This window comes from Tenrec ecaudatus, chromosome 7 (genome assembly GCF_050624435.1).
Source record: "Tenrec ecaudatus isolate mTenEca1 chromosome 7, mTenEca1.hap1, whole genome shotgun sequence".
NCBI lineage: Eukaryota > Metazoa > Chordata > Mammalia > Afrosoricida > Tenrecidae > Tenrec > Tenrec ecaudatus.
Window position 1 is genome coordinate 74,080,359 of NC_134536.1, and position 18,896 is coordinate 74,099,254.

At 40.8% G+C, this 18,896-nt stretch overlaps 1 protein-coding gene across 1 annotated transcript in view; it reads left to right on the forward strand.

Moving 5' to 3' along the window:
* Positions 1-18,351, forward strand: part of FBXL4 (F-box and leucine rich repeat protein 4) — a 75,580-nt gene extending 57,229 nt beyond the window's left edge. Inside the window, exons 7-9 of the mRNA XM_075554748.1 lie at positions 4,114-4,185; positions 12,684-12,996; positions 17,542-18,351. Coding sequence (XP_075410863.1) covers positions 4,114-4,185; positions 12,684-12,996; positions 17,542-17,705 — 549 coding nt within the window. The 3' untranslated portion in view covers positions 17,706-18,351. The remainder of the gene's footprint in view (positions 1-4,113; positions 4,186-12,683; positions 12,997-17,541) is intronic.
* The last annotated feature ends 545 nt before the right edge of the window (positions 18,352-18,896 follow it).

The window sequence follows — 18,896 nt, forward strand, 5'->3', positions numbered from 1 at the left end:
GTAAGTATAGAGCAAGCATACTTTCTGTGTTTTAAAAAAAAGCCTCACTATGGACTATTATAATCAAGTTCCAAGTATCGGTGCAGAAAATGATAAATGGACAGTGAAGCAAAATGACCCAGAGATAGACTCATACATAGATGGAAGCATGATACGTGCAAAAGTGACGTCTTCAGTATAATCAACTGGGCAGGTAGTTTTCTGTATGGGAAAAATATGTTTATCACATGTAAAAATCATTCCAGTTGGATTACAATCCTAACTTCAATAAGTAAATAAATGTTAAGGAACAACCCACAACCATACTAGGAGAATATATTACTTGGGTTATGGAGGACTTGTAAGGAAGGAAAGACTACCTACAAACGAGGGGAAACATGTTTGATAGGACTATATTAAAATGTAAAGACTTCACATCTTGGAAGATCTTGTAAACAACATGAATAGACTGCTCTCAGATTGAAAGAAGAGGTTTGTAATAAGTACAACTAACGAAAATTGTTATCTACCAGATAATTTCTACAAATCAAGAAGGGAGAGAAAAACAATCTATTGGAAAAAAATCAGCAAAGGATATGATCAAGCAGTTCACAGAGCAGACAGTGTGATTGGCCAATCACCATATGAAAAAAATTCAGTCTTACTAGTAATCATGCTAATGCAAATTATACAGTTCCGTATCCATCTGATAGACAGATGTGGAAAAGGCTGAGGAGACTATACCTCAGCAAAAATGTGAGGACCCAAACACTCTTATGCTGTTGCCGAGAGAACAAATTGAGACACCCATTCAGTAGAGCTGTTTTGCAAATCTAATAAAGTTGGAGATGAGCATATACACGCACCTGGGCATTTTCCCTTTGGTATGTGTACTAGGAAAACACTCCTATAAATACAAAGGGAAACATGCGTAAGAATACTTATTCCAACATTGTTTGTAATAGTGACAATCGTAAACAGCCTAAACATCCATCTGTAAAAATTGGCAGAGATGGTGGAGGAGGCGGAAGAGAAGCACCATCAGTGTCCTGCAGAGGGAGGGCCCACAGACATGCCTCCACCTCTATCCTCCTTTAACCATGAGGCCGACACCATTCAGCCCACCCACGGCCCTCTCTGTTCTATACTGGGTTTGAGAATGCGAGGCGGCACTCACAATTACGGCTTTTCCTCGGGAAATACTGTAAATACATCACAGTTCAGAACCAGACACCCAGGACATAGTACTTGTAGATAGGACAGCCTCTTCTCAGGTCTGCCTCTCTTTGGTCTTCGGCCTCTCAGCCACAAAGCCCCCGGCCTCTTTCTTGTTGGACCATATTGCAAAGTTCTTTTAGGGAGCCTGGTATATGCGCAAAGGCACCCCGTCTGCTATAGACTTCAGCCTGAACAGTGTCCCTTTCTAACTCGCTGAGTCAGTAAGCTTGGCTCTCCAAGTAAGCTCCTGGAGACGCTCCAGGTGAGTGAGTGCACCGGCCAAAGGCATGTGCTTTACTTGCTCCATGGGCTGGAGGACCCACTACTCTCTCTTGTACTCTGGCTCTTGATTTTACTGCTGCCACTTTTCCTGTGTCAGAGCTTGCTATCCATAAATCAAGGCGGTTCAGTGCACAGGGATCTCAGGGTCCAAGGAATGCACCGCACTGGCTCGTCATTCTTGATAGGAGTGTGATCCCCCTTCCTTCTCCTGAGACTGCACACTTTAAATTCAGCAGGATAGCAACTTTACCAATTTCCATACTGGATTTCCAATTCTTAAAATCACAATTAACCCTGTTAATAATTTTTCACACTGAATCATAGAATAATCCTATCATCATTTCCCTCCACCCTTTCTTATCCAGACCTAGCAGGAATCAACTTACCCAGATGACTAGGTAGAAATACAAAATGTCTCTTCTATGGCAAGAAGAGACGTATTAAGTAATTCATTGTAATTCAATATAAATGAGAATGTATATTGCATATTTGCAAAATGGAGCATTATTTAAAAAATCAATGAATAGGGGCTTCATGTATCAATATGGATAAATAGTTCACACATACTGTTAAGAAAGATGAAAAAAGGATGCAGAAGTAAATGCACATTATAATATCATTTATACACAGACCATGTGAAACAATATTACATATAATTGATGGATATACTATGTGTAGTGAACTTACATAATTTTAAAGTATGTTTTTTAAACACCAAATCATGAGTCATGATAATGACCACCTCCGGGGAAGTTTGTAAGTCAGTGGAGGGATCAAGTAAAAAAGAAGAATACACAAAGAAGGCAATATGCTTTGATTTGATTAAGTTGAACATTGGGTACACGGATATTCATTATTATGAACCCTATAATTGTCTCTGTATTTGAGATCCAGGACTCCCTGTATTTCAGATACTTCATAGTAAATAATTTAAAAATAAATGACCAAACTGCCATGACAATTAGCTCCATATATGTGGTATCTGTATATGGCATGTTGTTGTTTCGTAGCTATTTATACCATACCCACTACCATTGCATCAGTTCTGAATCAGAGCGAGCCTGTAGGGCAGAGGAGAATTTCTCTTTAGGATTTCCAAGATGGTAAATCGTTTGGGGGTCAGACAACTTTATCTTGCTCCCACTGAGAGGCTGGTGGGTTTGAACAACCGAGCTTGTAGTTAGCAGCCAAATGCCTAACCCACAAAACTGCTTGGGGTCCATCATATGTATGTGTAAGTATCTGGACTTTAATGTACAGTTTCTTGCATTAAGAATATGTGGGCTTTGTAAGTATCTGTGGGATCTGCTCTAATATAACCTCAGTCTCCTTCATGGGAGAGTCTTCTAAAACAACCTTATAGGAACTTTAATACGAACCAACGTAATGTTTCATACCCACATGCTACTAAATTACTTTCATACATCCTTTCTAATGTTAACATTCTGATAACTACAAGGGATTATATGTCAAATGTTTTTATTGCACCCAAAACCTAAATTCAATGTATACTGTTTTTGCTTAAATTTGAAAAATAATGTTTAAAAGTAAAAAAATCAGCCTTAGACTTGTTAATGTCCATATAGGCTATAACTATTGTTATTTTATTTTTCCTTTTGAGTAGGCTTAGTTTACCTGGAATACGTTATCATATTATTTTCTCAATGAGGGTCTTATCTGGGGTCTGACCAAATATTGTGCATTGTAATCGGCACCTTCTTAACCTCCCCTTCACATGACCAGTTTCAGTGTCTGAATACTCAACAACAGATGAAAGAGAGTTGTATTAAGATTTTCATCTTGGTAGGTACGATGTGGTTCAAATGCTTAGAATAAACCGTTAGCACATAAGATTGGATCATTTTTATTAATAGAAGAAAAACTAGTGCTGTGATTGTACAGCTTTTCACGGCAGGCCTGTCAAATGAAACTGACTTCGCACAGCCATTTGGGAGTCATGATTCTCTAGCAGCCCAGCCCATCTCTGGATGTCTAGTGGTGAGACACTTTTAATTACGGGGCGTAGATGGGCATCAATGGCAGCAACATGACTAGAAAGCACATGTGATGTAGGTTTAAGTCAACACGTTGCTAGTGACAGGTGTTCAATGGTTGTTGGGATCCTTGTCAGCAAAGGGAATCATTTGACATTAAAGACACCAGCTCAGTCCTGATCTGGGGCGACTCTATTGGCAGTTCCATCAGGCTGCTGCTCAGCGAGTGTCAGAGCTGCTGCTGTTCTTCAGGGGTGTCACCAGCCCTCTGTGTTTGGGGCTTTGAGGGGGCTGTGGGGTGCAGGGTCTAACCTGGCCTATTGTTCTGTTTTAGCCAGACTTTCAAATTGCTTACCTTTGGGAAATGGACCGGGAGGTCTTAAGGAATACAGGTATCTTTAGGGCATGTAAAACCATATACAAAATGACAACTTAACGTGAAGACAAGTAATGATCACATCGACTCTAAGCCAATCAATGGTGGGAGCACCTGGGGACTCATTAAATGGCATTTGTCGTATCTATAACCCAGGTTTTGAGCTCTGTTTCAGGAAAAGCAGTGACAGCCTTTAATGTCTAATTGACGTCTTCTCTTTGTTTCACTTTGCACGTCTGCCTCTGATGGGGTCCCTGGTGGCAGCAAACAGCACTGCTCAGCATTTTGAACTTCTGTCCAGAACTTCAGCACCTCAGTTTGGGTAGTTGTGTCATGGTGAGTATTTGGAAGTTCTCGATCCTCGTTCTTTTGGTCTCCCTTTCTTGCCCTGTGTGCCAGTTTCATGTTCCCACCCCAACCTCTCACACAGCTTCTCAGATTTTATGGTTAACTAACTCATTCGTATTCCATATTTAGACATTGCTCTTGTATTGGACAGCATGTCTTTGAAACAGTGTTGTTACCCATGCAAATAGGGAACAAAGTACGAGTGTAGCAGAAAGACTTCCAACTTGAGTTCCTAAAGCCAGATGTCATCTCATATAAATTACTACCCTCTTTAATTTCTCTATAAAATTATTCCTACCGACATACTCATAGCTTAGTGAAGTTTTTAGAAAGCAAAATTTAGTTTATGAATTATGGGATTCTCCTCTTTATCCCCTCTTCCCCCACAATTGCTGATACAAATTTGTTTTCATTACTTACTCTTTACCAAAGTAGAATGATGGCCAATTTATAGTGGAGCTTGTTTTTTTTTTTTTGTCTTTTAAAATTTGATTGTGAAATCTAAACCACCATCTAAAATTCCTTCCAAATATAAAATTATGATTTTATATGCTTCTGAAAGAGTTCATTGAAAGGCATAAATATCCTTTTACCTAAATTATATGACTTTTAAACAATATTGAGACTTAAAAGGACAGTAGAATGCTTGGTGTGTTTCTGAGGTGTATGCACATGTGTAGATGTTGGCATGGGCTCAGTAGAAATTCACCTCCCTACTGTCAAAGCAGGAAATGGACAGGACACCCCCAGACCATTCCAGAACTGCAGCCACAGAGCAGGGAGGCCCTGATAATAGACACAATGGCTACAGCAGCGGACTCAAACATACAAGAGTTGTGAGGATGGCCGGGAGCAGGCCATGCTCTGCTGGGTTGTATGCAGAGTCACTGAGGTGGGACCTGCTCAGTGGGCTCCAACAACAGCAATGAGCAGAATGTGCGCCAAGGTCCAGAGCAACTCTCCTGGTGCTCCGAGCTTGGAATCAAAGGCAGGGGCTCCTACCCGAGAGCAGATTCCATTTGAACATCTTGGAGCTCAGCAATGACTTCAGAACAGCCCCACGTTTTCGCCATCTATGAGTATAATGATTTATTTGCTTCTGATGCCTAGCCCCATCTTGGACACTGGAAACAATCTTAGAAGCCACTGACTCAGTAAGGAAATCTAGTGATTGCCGTACTACTTCAGTATACCGTTTTGTAGGTTTCTGTGGTCCTATTAGTGACTCCTCTGTGTTGATTCTATTCTACATTGATTGCAGATCTTATGACAGGAAAGCAGTTCATTGCCATTGAGCAAAATACCCCAAATTATGGCTTACATATGGTAGAAATTTATTTTTCTTTCATATAAATAAAGCATTGGAGGTTCTTGGTCTAAGCTGATGTGGTGGATCTACTTGTGAGACTCTTTAGAGATTCAGACTTCTAACTTGTTCCACCATCCCTGTCATGGTTGCTGTCTAATTCACGGCAACTCTGTGCAGAGTCGAACTTGTCCTTAGAATTTTCAAAGTTGTGAACTTTTGGAGGCAGATCGCCAGGCCTGCCTTCCAAGGCCAGGTGGGTTGAAACTGCTAAACTTTCAGCTTATCCTCAAGAAATTAATAGATTATGCCACCCAGGGATCCCTGCCACCAATCCTAACACCATACATTTTACATCATGGTTCAAAGCAAAGCACCCGGGATCATATCTCAATGGCAGGCAGTAAAATATCAGAAAAGGAAAAAGATACTTTCTAGAACGTGCATACAATTTGAGGCTCCTATCCTACCATCCGGAATTCAATCTATTACATAATTTATAGCATGGAAATTTGAGCTAAATAGTTTTTATTCTGGGTAGCCACCATGTGCTTACTCATAGCAACACAGGTGACAGAGCAAAACTTTCCCACTGGGACTTTTAGGCTATCGTCTGTACAGAAGCAGCACACCTGGTGTGTTAGGCTAGGTTCTCTAGAAAAGGAAAACCCGAGAGGGAGAGAGAAAGTTCTATCAAGAAAGCGGCTCACACACAGTTGTAGAAGTTGGTAAGTTAAGTCCAGTGTGTGGGTCAGATGTTAAGCAGGAGGCTTCTCCTGACCTGAGTAACTTTAGAGGCTAATAAAACCAGGACAGGCCAGGCACCTCACAGGCTGCAGAGGCAGATGAATCCCAGGCCAGTAGGTTAGGTGGCAGGCCGATACCAGCCCCCAGGATCAGCAGGTAACAGGGCAGGTCATTCGTTCAATCAAGTCTAAAGAACTGGAGGGTGACTGAAGCCAGATTTACAAGATCCTGACCAAGCAATAAGCGCACAAGCTTTCAACAGTGTTTATTTTTATAGAAATAGGCCCCACCCTGTATCAGGGCTGTTCCCTGAGTAATGGGGTTGCGTTCCATTCTAATCTTTCAACTGCTTGGTTGCTCACATCAAATCCTACCATAGAGTTGATTATGCTAGGTCACACCATGGGAGATGACTAGACCTCAGCTGCCAACAAGCTACGGAGAATTCTCCCCAGAGCTGCTGGCTGGGTTCAAACATCTATCTTTTGGATTAGCAGTCATTAGGTAACCACTGTGCCGCCAGTAAGCAGCACTAATGAATGTAACTGTGTACTTCCTTTCTGCCCAAACAGTCCCCAGGAGCTAGGGAAACAGGAAGCAGCGCACTGGCATGCCCAGAGAAAGGAAAGGAAAGGATACTTAGAATCCCCTAACTTGATGATCAGCCTCACACTACACTGTCCAATGTGGTACCTAAGACAGGGATTCTTATTCCTTCAAGAGTTACAGTCTTGGGAAGCACACAGGGGCAGGGCAATTCTACACTGTCCACTCTGTAGCAGTGAGTTTGGTTTTTTGGTGGTGGTTTGTTTGATTTTTAGTACTAAATATGTGGCTATTTAACAATAGAAATGTGGCTGGTCTACATTGAAATGTGAAGTAAGTATAAAAATATATACAAGCTTTTGGGGTCTTACCAACCCCCAAATGTAGCAAGTTGGTATTCTTAATTTTATTTTGAATGATAATTTTATGTATGTATTGGAAGAAATAAAGCATATGGTTCAACTTAATTTTATCTGTTTCCTGTTACTCTTTAATTTGACCAAGAAATATTTAAATTACATATGTAATATGCATTATATTTGTATTGGATAATACTCCTCAAAATAAAGTTGGCTAAATTACAGAACTGTAAAACCTACAAAAAACTTAGGTTTTCTGCTAATTGTGTGAACCTGGTCAAGTCACCTAATTTTTTGACAGTTCCTCTGTGACATGTGTCTTTTTTTTTTTTTTGTAACTAGTGATAATGAATGAGAAAGTGAATGTGAAAAATATCTGATCGCTTGGGATAAAAGGGGTTCTATGTAATTACTCTATGTAACTCAGAAGGAGACTTTAATTAGTAAGGGAAGGATATGTTGCCTTAATTGAGTAAAAAGCATTTGACTTGCTTCTCACTCGGCCCTAAATGTCTTTGTGTCTGATGTGCTTAATAATGCTGTGAACATTTCACAACAAAAATTCTTACAGGAATTTCTCTGTATATTCTGCTGCTGACTTAGTCTATATGCCCTTGAGATTACCATGATACAAATTCAACACAATTAGAACTGTGGGTTACAGACCTTTTTAAAATTGCTTCTTTCTAGAGAAGCCAATTGGCTGAACTATCAAAGCTATAGGTTTATGGTTGTCTAGGTATACTCACTAAAAAAAAATCATTGTAGCACCCCAAGTTTCTTTCCCCTAGTCTTCTGTATGAAGACCAAAAACGTAGAAATCATTGATTATATGCTTTCCATCTTTCTTCTGATGCCAATTTACCTCCCCAGTTTTATCTGCAACTCAATTTCCACCATTGCTACCTTCATCTGACTCTTCATTACTTCTCCCTGAACTATTGAAGACCTCCTATCTGGGGTTTCCCTCCATTTATAACCTTCATAGTCCATCCACGCTCCAAAGAGAGGGTTTTGGGTTTAATATAAATCATATTATGTCACTCCTCTGCCCCTCTGTCCCAGATTCTCCACTGACCTCCTGTAGGACTTAAATGAGAACGTCTTCCCTGGCAGAAATGGCCAGGCTGCTGCATCACTCTTTGCCCCTGCATAACTCTCAGTTCCTCTTGTAGCCTTGCTCCCTTACTCCCTTGGATCACACTGGTTTTTCTTCTGGCTCTTGAACATGTCAAGCTTAACCCTGACTCTGGGGCCATTACCCTTTTGCTTTCTTGTGGCTATTCTTTTTATTCTGTCAGCGCTCAGGTCACTGCCAGCTCTTCAAAGCAGCCTTCTCTGGGGACCCCAACCACTACCTTTCTGTCCCTCAACTCCTGACACAACTTGCTTTCATATCACTCTGTTTATTGTTTTCATACGCGTGTCACTCTGGACGAATCCCCAGAGTATGGTTCCTTTTCCCATGATCTATATTGGTGTAACACATGCTAAGTACATGAACACGTGTTGAAAACAAGAGAAAAAGAAATCATCAATGGAAAAGTTTTCTATATTCCTCTTGAATCCTGGTGATAACTTTTGATACATGCTTAATATCAGATTCAATGAACTTCTTAGAGGAACCTGTTAAACAATATCAAAGCCTGGTTGGCTTGTTTTGGGTTTACTTCTTGGTTAAACTTGGGTGTAGTTCTGGACCATTGCTGCTGTTGGGCTCTCGTCAGCTCCAGGTCCTCGTGAGCCTGTGCACCACAGACGGAAGCGCTGCCTGTTGCTTTGCCCTCCACACGCACTCCTCGGCGTGCCGCCGTTGTTGCAGGGATTGCGTCTAGTTTGTTGGAGGGCGTCCTCTTTTTCACTGACCCTCCACTTTGCCAAGCATGATGCCTTCAGGGACTCGCTCCTTCTGATAACATGTTCAAAAGGCAGAAGAGGAAGTCTGACCAAACTCACTTCTAAGGAGCCTTCTGACTGTACTTTTTCCAATCCAAGTTGGATTATTTGTTAGTTCTTCTGGCAGTCCATGGTTTTTACTGCCCCTCCCCTTTTATTTCAGAAGTAAATAGTAAATTAGGTCTTCCTTCCTAAAGTGTCTTAGTCAAAAACCCTATTTAAACCCAAATGCCAAACCTACTGCCCTTGAGTCAATTCCGGCTTATAGCAGCCCTCTTTGTAGGGCTTCTGAGGCTGTAAATCTTTACAGGGTCAGATAGCCTCAACTTTCTCCTAAGGATCGGTGGTGGGTGTGAACCACCGACCCTGAGTCCCATGCTCACCAGACAGCCCCGCCAGGGTTCCTTATTTTGTCTTTAATACTTACTTTGTTCTTGAGCCTCGCTTTGAAATATTCTACTCGGCTCTTTTGTGTTATCATTTTCCTCCATTGTTTTAGCAATTCTGTATTCAAAAGCAACTACCAGTTTCTTTTCTCATCTATTTTGGTCTTTTTTTCCCTTCTGTTTCCTTAATAGCCTTTGACTTCTTCATGCGCTATCATCCCGCAGTTCACCTGCTCTTTCATGTTTAGTGTACCATTGTTTCCGTTTTCTTCAGCTTCAACTTGAACTCGCATAGGAGCAGGTAACTGCAGTGGACTCCTGGCCTTGTTCTGATGGGTGGTAATGAGTTTCTCTGTTATCTCTTTCCACAGATAGAGTTCATCTGATTCCTTTGTATTCTATTGAGAGGTTCACTAGTGTAGTCGTTGTTTTTGTTGTTGAGAAAAGGTGTTTACAATGAGTCAGTTACTGCTCTTGCAAAATTCTATCATGCAATCTCTGGTGGGGTTTCTGTCACAAAGCTGTATTTTTCGCTATCAGTTATTCTTCCTTTCCAGCTTTCACATTCCAATCATCAGTAATTATCAATTACTTTGATTGCATGTTTATTAATTTCAAACTATTAACAGTTGGTAAAAATCTCCAATATCTGTATCGTTGGTATTCATGGTTGGTACATAAATTTGAATAATAGTACTGGTCTTCTTAGTCAGCATATGGACGCCCTGGTGCTGCTAACAGCAAGGTCAGCAGTTCTAAACCACCAGCCGGCTCCAAGGGAGAAAGACAAGACATTCTACTTCCATATAGAGTTGCAGTCTTGGAAACTAACGGGGAGTTCTACCTGCCCTTTTGGGGCACTGTGAGTCAGAATTGCCTTGATGGCAGTGAGTGAGTGTGAGTGAGTTGTAGGCGTACATTGTGCTATCTCTGATAGCATTGTACTTCAGGATAGATAGTGCAGTGTTCTTTTTTAACGATACATATACATCTTTCCTCTTTAGTTTGTCATTCCTGGCACAGTGGACCATATGTTTGTCCAACTCATGGCCAGTACGAGTCCATTTCAGCTCATCAGTGTGTACAATTACATGTTCCAGTTCATTTTTGATGACCTCCATTTTCCTACGTTTATTCTTCTTACGTTCCACGTTTTGATTATCATTTTAAATCATTTTTGGGGGGCTTGTACAACTCTTATCACAATCCATACGTACATCCATTGTGTCAAGCACATTTGTACATTTATTGTCCTCATCATTCTGAAAACATTTTCTACTCCAGCCCTTGGTATCAGTTCCTCATTTCCCCCCCGCTGCCTCCCCCACTCTCCCTTCCTCCCTCACGAACCCTTGATAATTTATTTTAAAATTTTTTCATGTCTTACACTCTCCAATGTCTCCCTTCATCCATTTTTTTTCTTTCTTGCAGGGAGGGGCGGGAAGGGAGAGGGACAGGGAGGGGGAAGGAGAGGGGGAGGGAGAGAGGGGGAAAGAGAGGGAGAGAGGGGGAGGAAGGGAGGAAGAGAGAAAGAGAGAGGGAGAGGGAGGGAAAGGGAGGGAGAGAGGGAGGGAGGGAAAGAGGACCCTTCATCCATTTTTCTGTTGTCTGTCCCCTAGGGAAGGGATTATATGTAGATATTGTGATTGGTTCCTCTTTCTACCCCACCTTCCCTCCATCCTCCCGGTATCGCTACTCTCACCACTGGTCCTGAGGGGTTCTTCTGTCCTGGATTCCAGTTCCTATCTATATCAGTGTACGTCCTCTGGTCTAGCCAGAATTGTAAGGTAGAATTTGGATCATGATAGTGGAGGGAGGAAGCATTAAAGAACTAGAGGAATTTGTATGTTTCATCCATGCTGTACTACACCCTGAATGACTCATTTCCTTCCCGAGATCCTTCTAAGTAAGGGGATGTCCAGTGCCTATGGGCTGTGGGTCCCCACTCTGTACTCCTCATTCACAATGATGATTTTTTTTTTTGTTCTTTGATGCCTGGTACCTGATCCCATCAACACCTCATGCTCACACGGGCTGGTGTGCTTCTTCCACGTGGGCTTTGTTGCTTCTCTGCTAGATGGCTGCTTGTTTATCTTCAAGCCTTTAAGACCCCAGACGCTATATCTTTTGATAGCCAGGCACCATCAGCTTCCTTCACCACCTTTGCTTATGCACCCACTTTGTCTTCAGTGATCGTGTTGGGAAAGTGAGCTTCATGGACATATTTTTTACTATTCATGGATGTTTGAGGGTGTTTTCTCTCCCTTTAAGTGATCCCATCAGCAAATGGAAGGTCCCGAGAGCTTTCCTTCCTGGAATGAAGACCGAGACTACTCTGAGGAGGTAGCTAGCCCCTCGTTGTATTGTAAGTGCCCTCCCACCTTAGAGGCACACCTTCCTACACTATGAAACAGTGTTCTGCTACTCATAAAGTTTTCACTACCTCCCACCACCCTTTTTTTTTTTTCAGTAGATAGCCAGGGCTTCCTTCCTAACCCATATTAGTCTAAAAATTCCATTGAAACTCATCTAGCATGGATGAACCTGCTGGTATTTGAAGTACCAATAGCATAGCTTCCAGCCTCACAGCAATAAGCAAACCACCACAGTACAACAAACTGTGATGGTGGAACCCTTGGGTAGACCTTTTTCCTGTGACAATGAGATAAGGTATCGAAACTCACCAGTAACTGACAGTGGTTAATATAGTTCACTTATTTTAGTATAGTATAATCACTCCCCAATTGCCTCATGTAACCCAAAACCTCAATCTCCTTATTACTACTGGTAGCTCATAGAGTATTTTAGAGCCTACCAAAATGCACACGTTGGTCAGGGAGATTGTATGTACCTACTAATGTTCATTAATCATGTATAAAATAGAAAAAGCTAGGCCCCATCAATGGCAGCCCTAAGGTCACAATGGTAAGCATAAAAGAATAATGCTTAATCCTCCTTCCTTTGCGAGACGCTGGGGTGTCAGACTGCTTTGGGCTTTCCTGCATTGATGTCATCTGTCTGGAGTTGTGTTCAATGGATTGTGAAGAAAGAGATTACTGCTGTTTGAGGGAACAGTGGTAGATCTGAGAGCATGTGTGGGCAGATCACAGATCTGTGTTAATGAGAATGTGGGTATGTTTATATGGAAGCAAATGATAGGATATGATTAAGACTGTTCTCACTTGCTATAAACAGTTGGCACTTCTGAACATAAAATGTAAGCGATTGGAATGGTTTCATTTCCAGATTGAAGACTATGACGTGATAGCTAGCATGATAGGAGCCAAGTGTAAAAATCTCCGGACCCTGGATCTGTGGCGATGTAAGAATATCACTGAGAACGGGATCGCCGAGCTGGCTTCAGGCTGTCACTTTCTGGAGGAGCTCGACCTCGGCTGGTGCTCCACTCTGCAGAGCAGCACCGGGTGCTTCGCCAGACTGGCACACCAGCTGCCCAACTTGCGGAAACTCTTCCTCACAGCCAACAGGTCTGTGTGTGACACAGACATTGAAGAACTGGCAGGAAATTGTACCAGATTACAGCAACTGGACATATTAGGTAAGGGTACGATGTATGAACTAGGTGTACACTGCTTTCCTTGACATAAATTATGATTCCAGACTTTTCGCGAGGAAAGGAAAACAAAAATTCTTGGATACAATAAGAATGTTCTCCGTGTAGGAAATGCAAGGTAGAACAGTTGATAGAAAATTTACCTCTGAGCATTAAGTAAGATAGAATGTGAGATCCTGCCAGCAGCAGTTTTCAGTTCTGCCTGCAGTATCAGCCCATTGGAAATGCCCTAACTTGTTCCCAGCCTTGAGGACGATAGCCTACCAGAAAGCTCTAGCTTACTCACTCTTTTGGTCTGGTGAGGCCAGTGGGAATTTACGTGAGGTGCGGGCCTCATTTTAGGAAGGACAGAAAAGATTAGATCAATTCATTTAATGAATTAATGAGGCAAGAAAAGCTCCTTGATAAACTTTGCGCTCTCCCGTTGTGCACACATTCTCACTCCTTCCTGGAGTTGTGCCTCCCGCTTCAACATGACCTCACTGCCTCTTCACAATGTTTTTTTGTGTGCTTGTCTAATTCAATCATTTTATTGGGGGCTTCTACAGCTCGTATCACAATCCATACATACATCCGCTGTGTCAAGCACATTTGTATATTTATTGCCATCATCATTCTCAAAAAATTTTCTTTCTACTTGAACCCTTGGTATCAGCTCACTTTTTCCCTCCCTCCCTCCTCCCTCCCTCCCTCCCTCATGAACCCTTGACAATTAATTTTTTTTCATGTCTTACACCCATATTTATGTTATTCATCCCCCTTGGGGGGGAGGAAGGTTATACATTTATCATTGCTATCAGTTCCCCTTTTCTCCCACCCCCCTCCCTAGACCCTCATGGTATCACTACTCCCATTACTGTGTATGAGAGGTTTATCGTTCCTGGATTCACGTATGGAAAACACATATCTGTACCAATACACATGTACCAGTCTTGCAGGGTTAGTGAGGTATACCTGGAGTCGTGATAGCAGGGGGAGGGAGCATTAAAGAACTAGAGGAAGGTTGTGTGTTTCATGGATGCCATGCAGCACCCTGGATGCCGTCCATGTGACCCTTCTGTGAGGGGATGTCCAGTTGTCTAAAGATGGTCTGTGGGTCTCCACTGTGACCCCTTTCCTTCACATTGATGTAACTGTTTGTTTTTGTTCTTCTGATACCTGATCTTGTAGACATTTCAGGATCACACAGGCTGATGTGCTTCTTTCATGTCGTCTTTGTTGTCTCCCTGCTAGATGGTCGCTTGGGGTCTTTAAGATCCCAGACGCTATATCTTAATACCCAGGCACCATCAGCTTCCTTTACTACATTTGCTTATGCACCATTTTGTCTTCAGTGATTGTGTTGGTAAGTTGAGTATCACACAGTGCCAGGTTATTAGAACAAAGTGTTCTTGTGTTGAGGGAAGACTTAAGTAGAGGCCTAGGATCCATCTGCTGCTTTAATACTTTTACCATAAATATATGTCCATAGACCAATATCTCTACGTATATTAATATATTTACATGTATATATTTATATTTCTCTATCTAGATTTTACCTCCTAGTTCTTGCCTCAATTTCCTTTTACTTTTCTCCTGCCCATTATCATGTTCATCCTTCATACATTCGGCTCTCAGTATTCCCTCTTGACTACATTACAGTTGATCAAACACCACCATTCTGTACCCTCCTCATTGTTGATTTTACATCCCTTATTGTTCCTCTGTCCCTGAGTTTGTTGGCTCCCCACCTTGTCCTCTCCCATTGCCCCCCTACCACCCCCTGGAACCGACAGTCTGGTTGGTTTCTCCTCGGGCTGTCTATCCTCCTATCATATTTAGGTAGACACATGTCTATTTTAAAGGGGTCTATAAATAGTTCCAGGTCTGTCTACTGACTTTTATGAATGTCTCCCAGGCAAGACGGTGGGGTGCCAAGTACTGCCCTCCAGGCCAGAGTCTGTTTTCAGGGCTCTGGGACATCATGACTTTGCTCCCTTTGCGGCTCTGTTGTGCTCCCTTCGTGATTCGCCCTGCTGTGACGGGGTCTGACTGGACACATTTCCCACACTGTTATCTCACAACTTGTATTGATGTACAACTTTCCACAGCAATTACATTAACTGACTGTGGAATCCTACCCTTCATTATTTCCAATGCTGTAAACTGAAATTTAGTTACTCCATAAGCAATAATCCTCCCCTGCTCCCCAACTCTGAAAACCAGTAGTAAGCTTTGGTTTTATACATTCACTTGTTCTTGTCTTTTTGTGTAAGTTATCCTTGTGAGATGGACTTACTTCACTCAGCGTGTGTTTAATCTCCACATTGTAGCGTCCTATGTGAAGACTTCATTTATCTTACTGGCTAAGTAGTACTGCATCGTGCCACATTTTGTTTACCCATTCTTCTGTTGATGGACATTTAGGTTATTTATGCCTTTTGACTAATGTATGTGGTGCTGCCGTTGGGATCGGAGTCTCTGTTGCTCGAGCGTTTCAGGTACAGACCTAGGAGGGGATGACTGCATCCTATGGCAGCTCTATTTTTATATTTTGAGGAGCCACCCCCTTCTTTTTCAAGACTTCTTTTTCAATTCTTGTACCATTGGACCTTCCCGTCAGCACTGGGTAAGGGTTCTAGTTTCCCCACATCCTTATTCTCTAAGTTGTTGTTGCTGTTTTGCGTCCATCCTATTAGGAGTGACGATTTTTCTCATTGTGGTCATGCCCTGCATCTCTCTAATGGCTCATGATATTGAGTAGCTTTTCATCTACTTGCTGACCGTTTGACTGTCCTCTTTGGTATTTCTTCAAGTCCTGTGCCATGGATTATTTGTCCTTGATATATATTGTGCTGTTAGATTCTTAGTGGATATTTTATTTCTGAAAATACTCTCTTCCTGTTGGTAGCTTGTCTTTTCACTTTTTTTGTAAAGTCTTTTGATGAACAAAATTTTTCATTTGTCTGAGTTTATCTATTTTTGTCTTTTGCTGCGTGTGCTATTGTTGATATGCTTGATAATACTTTATTAAAGCAGTATTGCCGTTGCCCTTTCTTCTAAGAGTTTTATGACTCTAGTTTTTGCATCCACATCCTTAATCCATTTAGAATGTATTTTGTTTCATTTTTCTGCATACAGAAATCTACCATTTTTGAAGAAGTTATCAACTAACCCATTAGGTGCTGACTTTTGTTTCCTGGTACCCGTTAGTATGAGAATCCTCCCTCCTTCCACCCCAGTCGCCCTTTTTAGCTATGCTTTGTTACGCCAAGATGAGAGAGATTGTTTTATTTGTCACTTTGTGATTAAGACATATGAGTGATAAGTGGCACACTTTTCCAGACTGAGGATATTTACTGATCGTCAGTACAAAGCTAGGTAAGATACAGTCTCTACCTGCAGCGCTTGTAAAGTGATAGGAAGTAAACCACGTATACCAATAGCTGTAATGCAAGCCAGAGGCAATTCCGTTTTGGTGGGGCTCAAAGAACAAAGAGAACATATTTGATTAGAGAAATAAGGAAAGCTTTATTTTAAAAGTTAATAGATATTTGAAATAGATGATTGAAAAGCGAATGGGGAAGAGGGGCTTTCACACAGAAAAGACGGCACGAAACAACAGCACAGGGGTTGAAAATACAGACTATCTTTGGGGAATAGACAGTGTAATGGGAGACTTAATGGAGAAGTTTTAACACCAATGTGAGGAATCTGTACAAAATTAAATAAGAGTTATTACACAATTTTAATTAGGGAATTGAGTGATACTATTCAAAGTTATGTTGTAAGAATATTAGTCTGGGAAAAAATAGCAGGTGTGTCGGAGAAGGAAGAGATCAAAATCAGAAAGATTAGCTGGAATACTCATGTAATGAGGGTCTAAACCAGGATGCTAATATTGGGAAATTAACAATCCATCCTTTATTCTTTCATTCAGTACACATCTATTGAGCACATGGTGTGTCAAAGACTGTTTTTAGTACTAGAGATAAAACAGCGGACAAGACATATCCGCATCACTGTGACGAATGGATAGCAAAACACACTGTATTGTAAAAACATAGGACAGAGGTGTCCTAGCCTGGTTTAAATCACTCTAAATCTCTTAGTGTGGCAGACTCTGAGGCTTTGAGGAGCTCCTAATTTATCAGGAGATTCAAAATCTAATGGGAAAGCCTGGCAAATATAAAACAGATGATCATACTTTTTTTTTTTTTAGGCTTTTTGATAATCTAAAACAGAAGCACTCTTGAAACAGCATTGCTCACACCTAAGGAGTAGGAGCTATGCTTAGACCTCAGGAGAGACTAGAAAATGATCGAAAGCCAAGGAAGCGGTATTTTTTATTTGAGATACCAAACTGACTGGAAAAATGTAGCAATTTCTTTTGCAAAGTCATTTCAATATGAAGTCTATTATTTTTTATAATTTCCAAAAGATATTTTTGTGTGTCTCATAATAGTAAATTTAAAAAATAGTGAATAATGAAAGGGACTCATTATTAGGAATATTATACTTAAGGTGTTCTGTCTGTTTGTTTTTAAATAGGAACAAGAATGGTCAGTCCAGCATCTTTAAGAAAACTCCTGGAGTCCTGTAAAGATCTGTCCTTGCTTGATGTGTCCTTCTGCTCACAGATTGATAATAGAGCTGTGTTAGAACTGAATGCCAGCTTTCCAAACGTGTTCATTAAAAAAAGCTTTACTCAGTGACTTAATATAGCTTCTGTAATAAAATTAATGTGCTTTTATAGGGTTTTATTTGGGGGTTGGTTTTGTTCTTTGCTTTATATAGTTTTAATGGTGGGAATCAAGACATTTGTAGATTTTAAAGGAAAATACCAAACTGTCCAGAAAATCAAGTAAAATTGTAAACAAATGCTTTCACAAATACAGCAAACATATTTCTTCAAGAAAATGTGAGTGGCTGATAGTATTTTTATTGTATATTAACCAGTGGTATTAAGTTCTAGTGAATAATTACATTTTAATAAAAAAGTAATCTGGAAACATTTTATCTTATTTTTTAAAGGAACACTTAAAGCAATAAATTATCATGATATTTTTGCAAATTAAAATGAAATTGAACCTCTCCATGTAAAGAATAGTGGCTATTCTATTTAGCCTTATTACCTCCCTGGCCAGAAATTTCTTTGATATCTACAGAATTGTCAGAACTAGTTGGTGAAGAGATTTACTTTTAAACTGATAGGGTTTTTGCAAGATATCTATTATTTTTTTAAGTAGTGTGCAATCATAGAGTATATTGTTAACGAGTCGATAAATGCATGAGAAACCAAGTGAGTTTGTGGTAGAAAAAATAAAAAGCACTTTCAGCATGTCATCGCATTGGTGTCGAGTGCTTGCTGTCATTAACTGACGATGTGAAAGAACAACGCGAAGAAGGCTGATGCTTGCCTAGTGCATGGGATGATGTCGAACATGCTCTTTCTGCATATCACCCCCCACCCACCAAAAAGAACACACAGAAACCAGAAAAATGATTCTGTATTTCTTTAGTAAACTGGTTACTTAACTGGGTATTTTAAAATTAAACTTATTGGGTAGCATATACCTTAGTTAGGCTGGTTGAACCAAATCCAGACATTCCTATATGTGTAAAAAAGGACTTTCTATCAAGAAATCATTATCTATCAAGAAAACATTCCATCCCAGTTCAACCAAAAAAACTATCACAGTACTCAATCACGACTTAATTTAAAATAACAATTCAACTTGAAAATGTTTCATTTTTCACTTCTATTTCTTTGTTGGGTAAAGCCAATATAAAATGATGAGTGAATGATTGCCAGGGGTCTTGAGCAAGATGACGACTGGTGGCACACACGGGAGGGACTCCAGAGGACAGTGAGGAGGAACCATGAAGAGGGGTACCCTGTATTT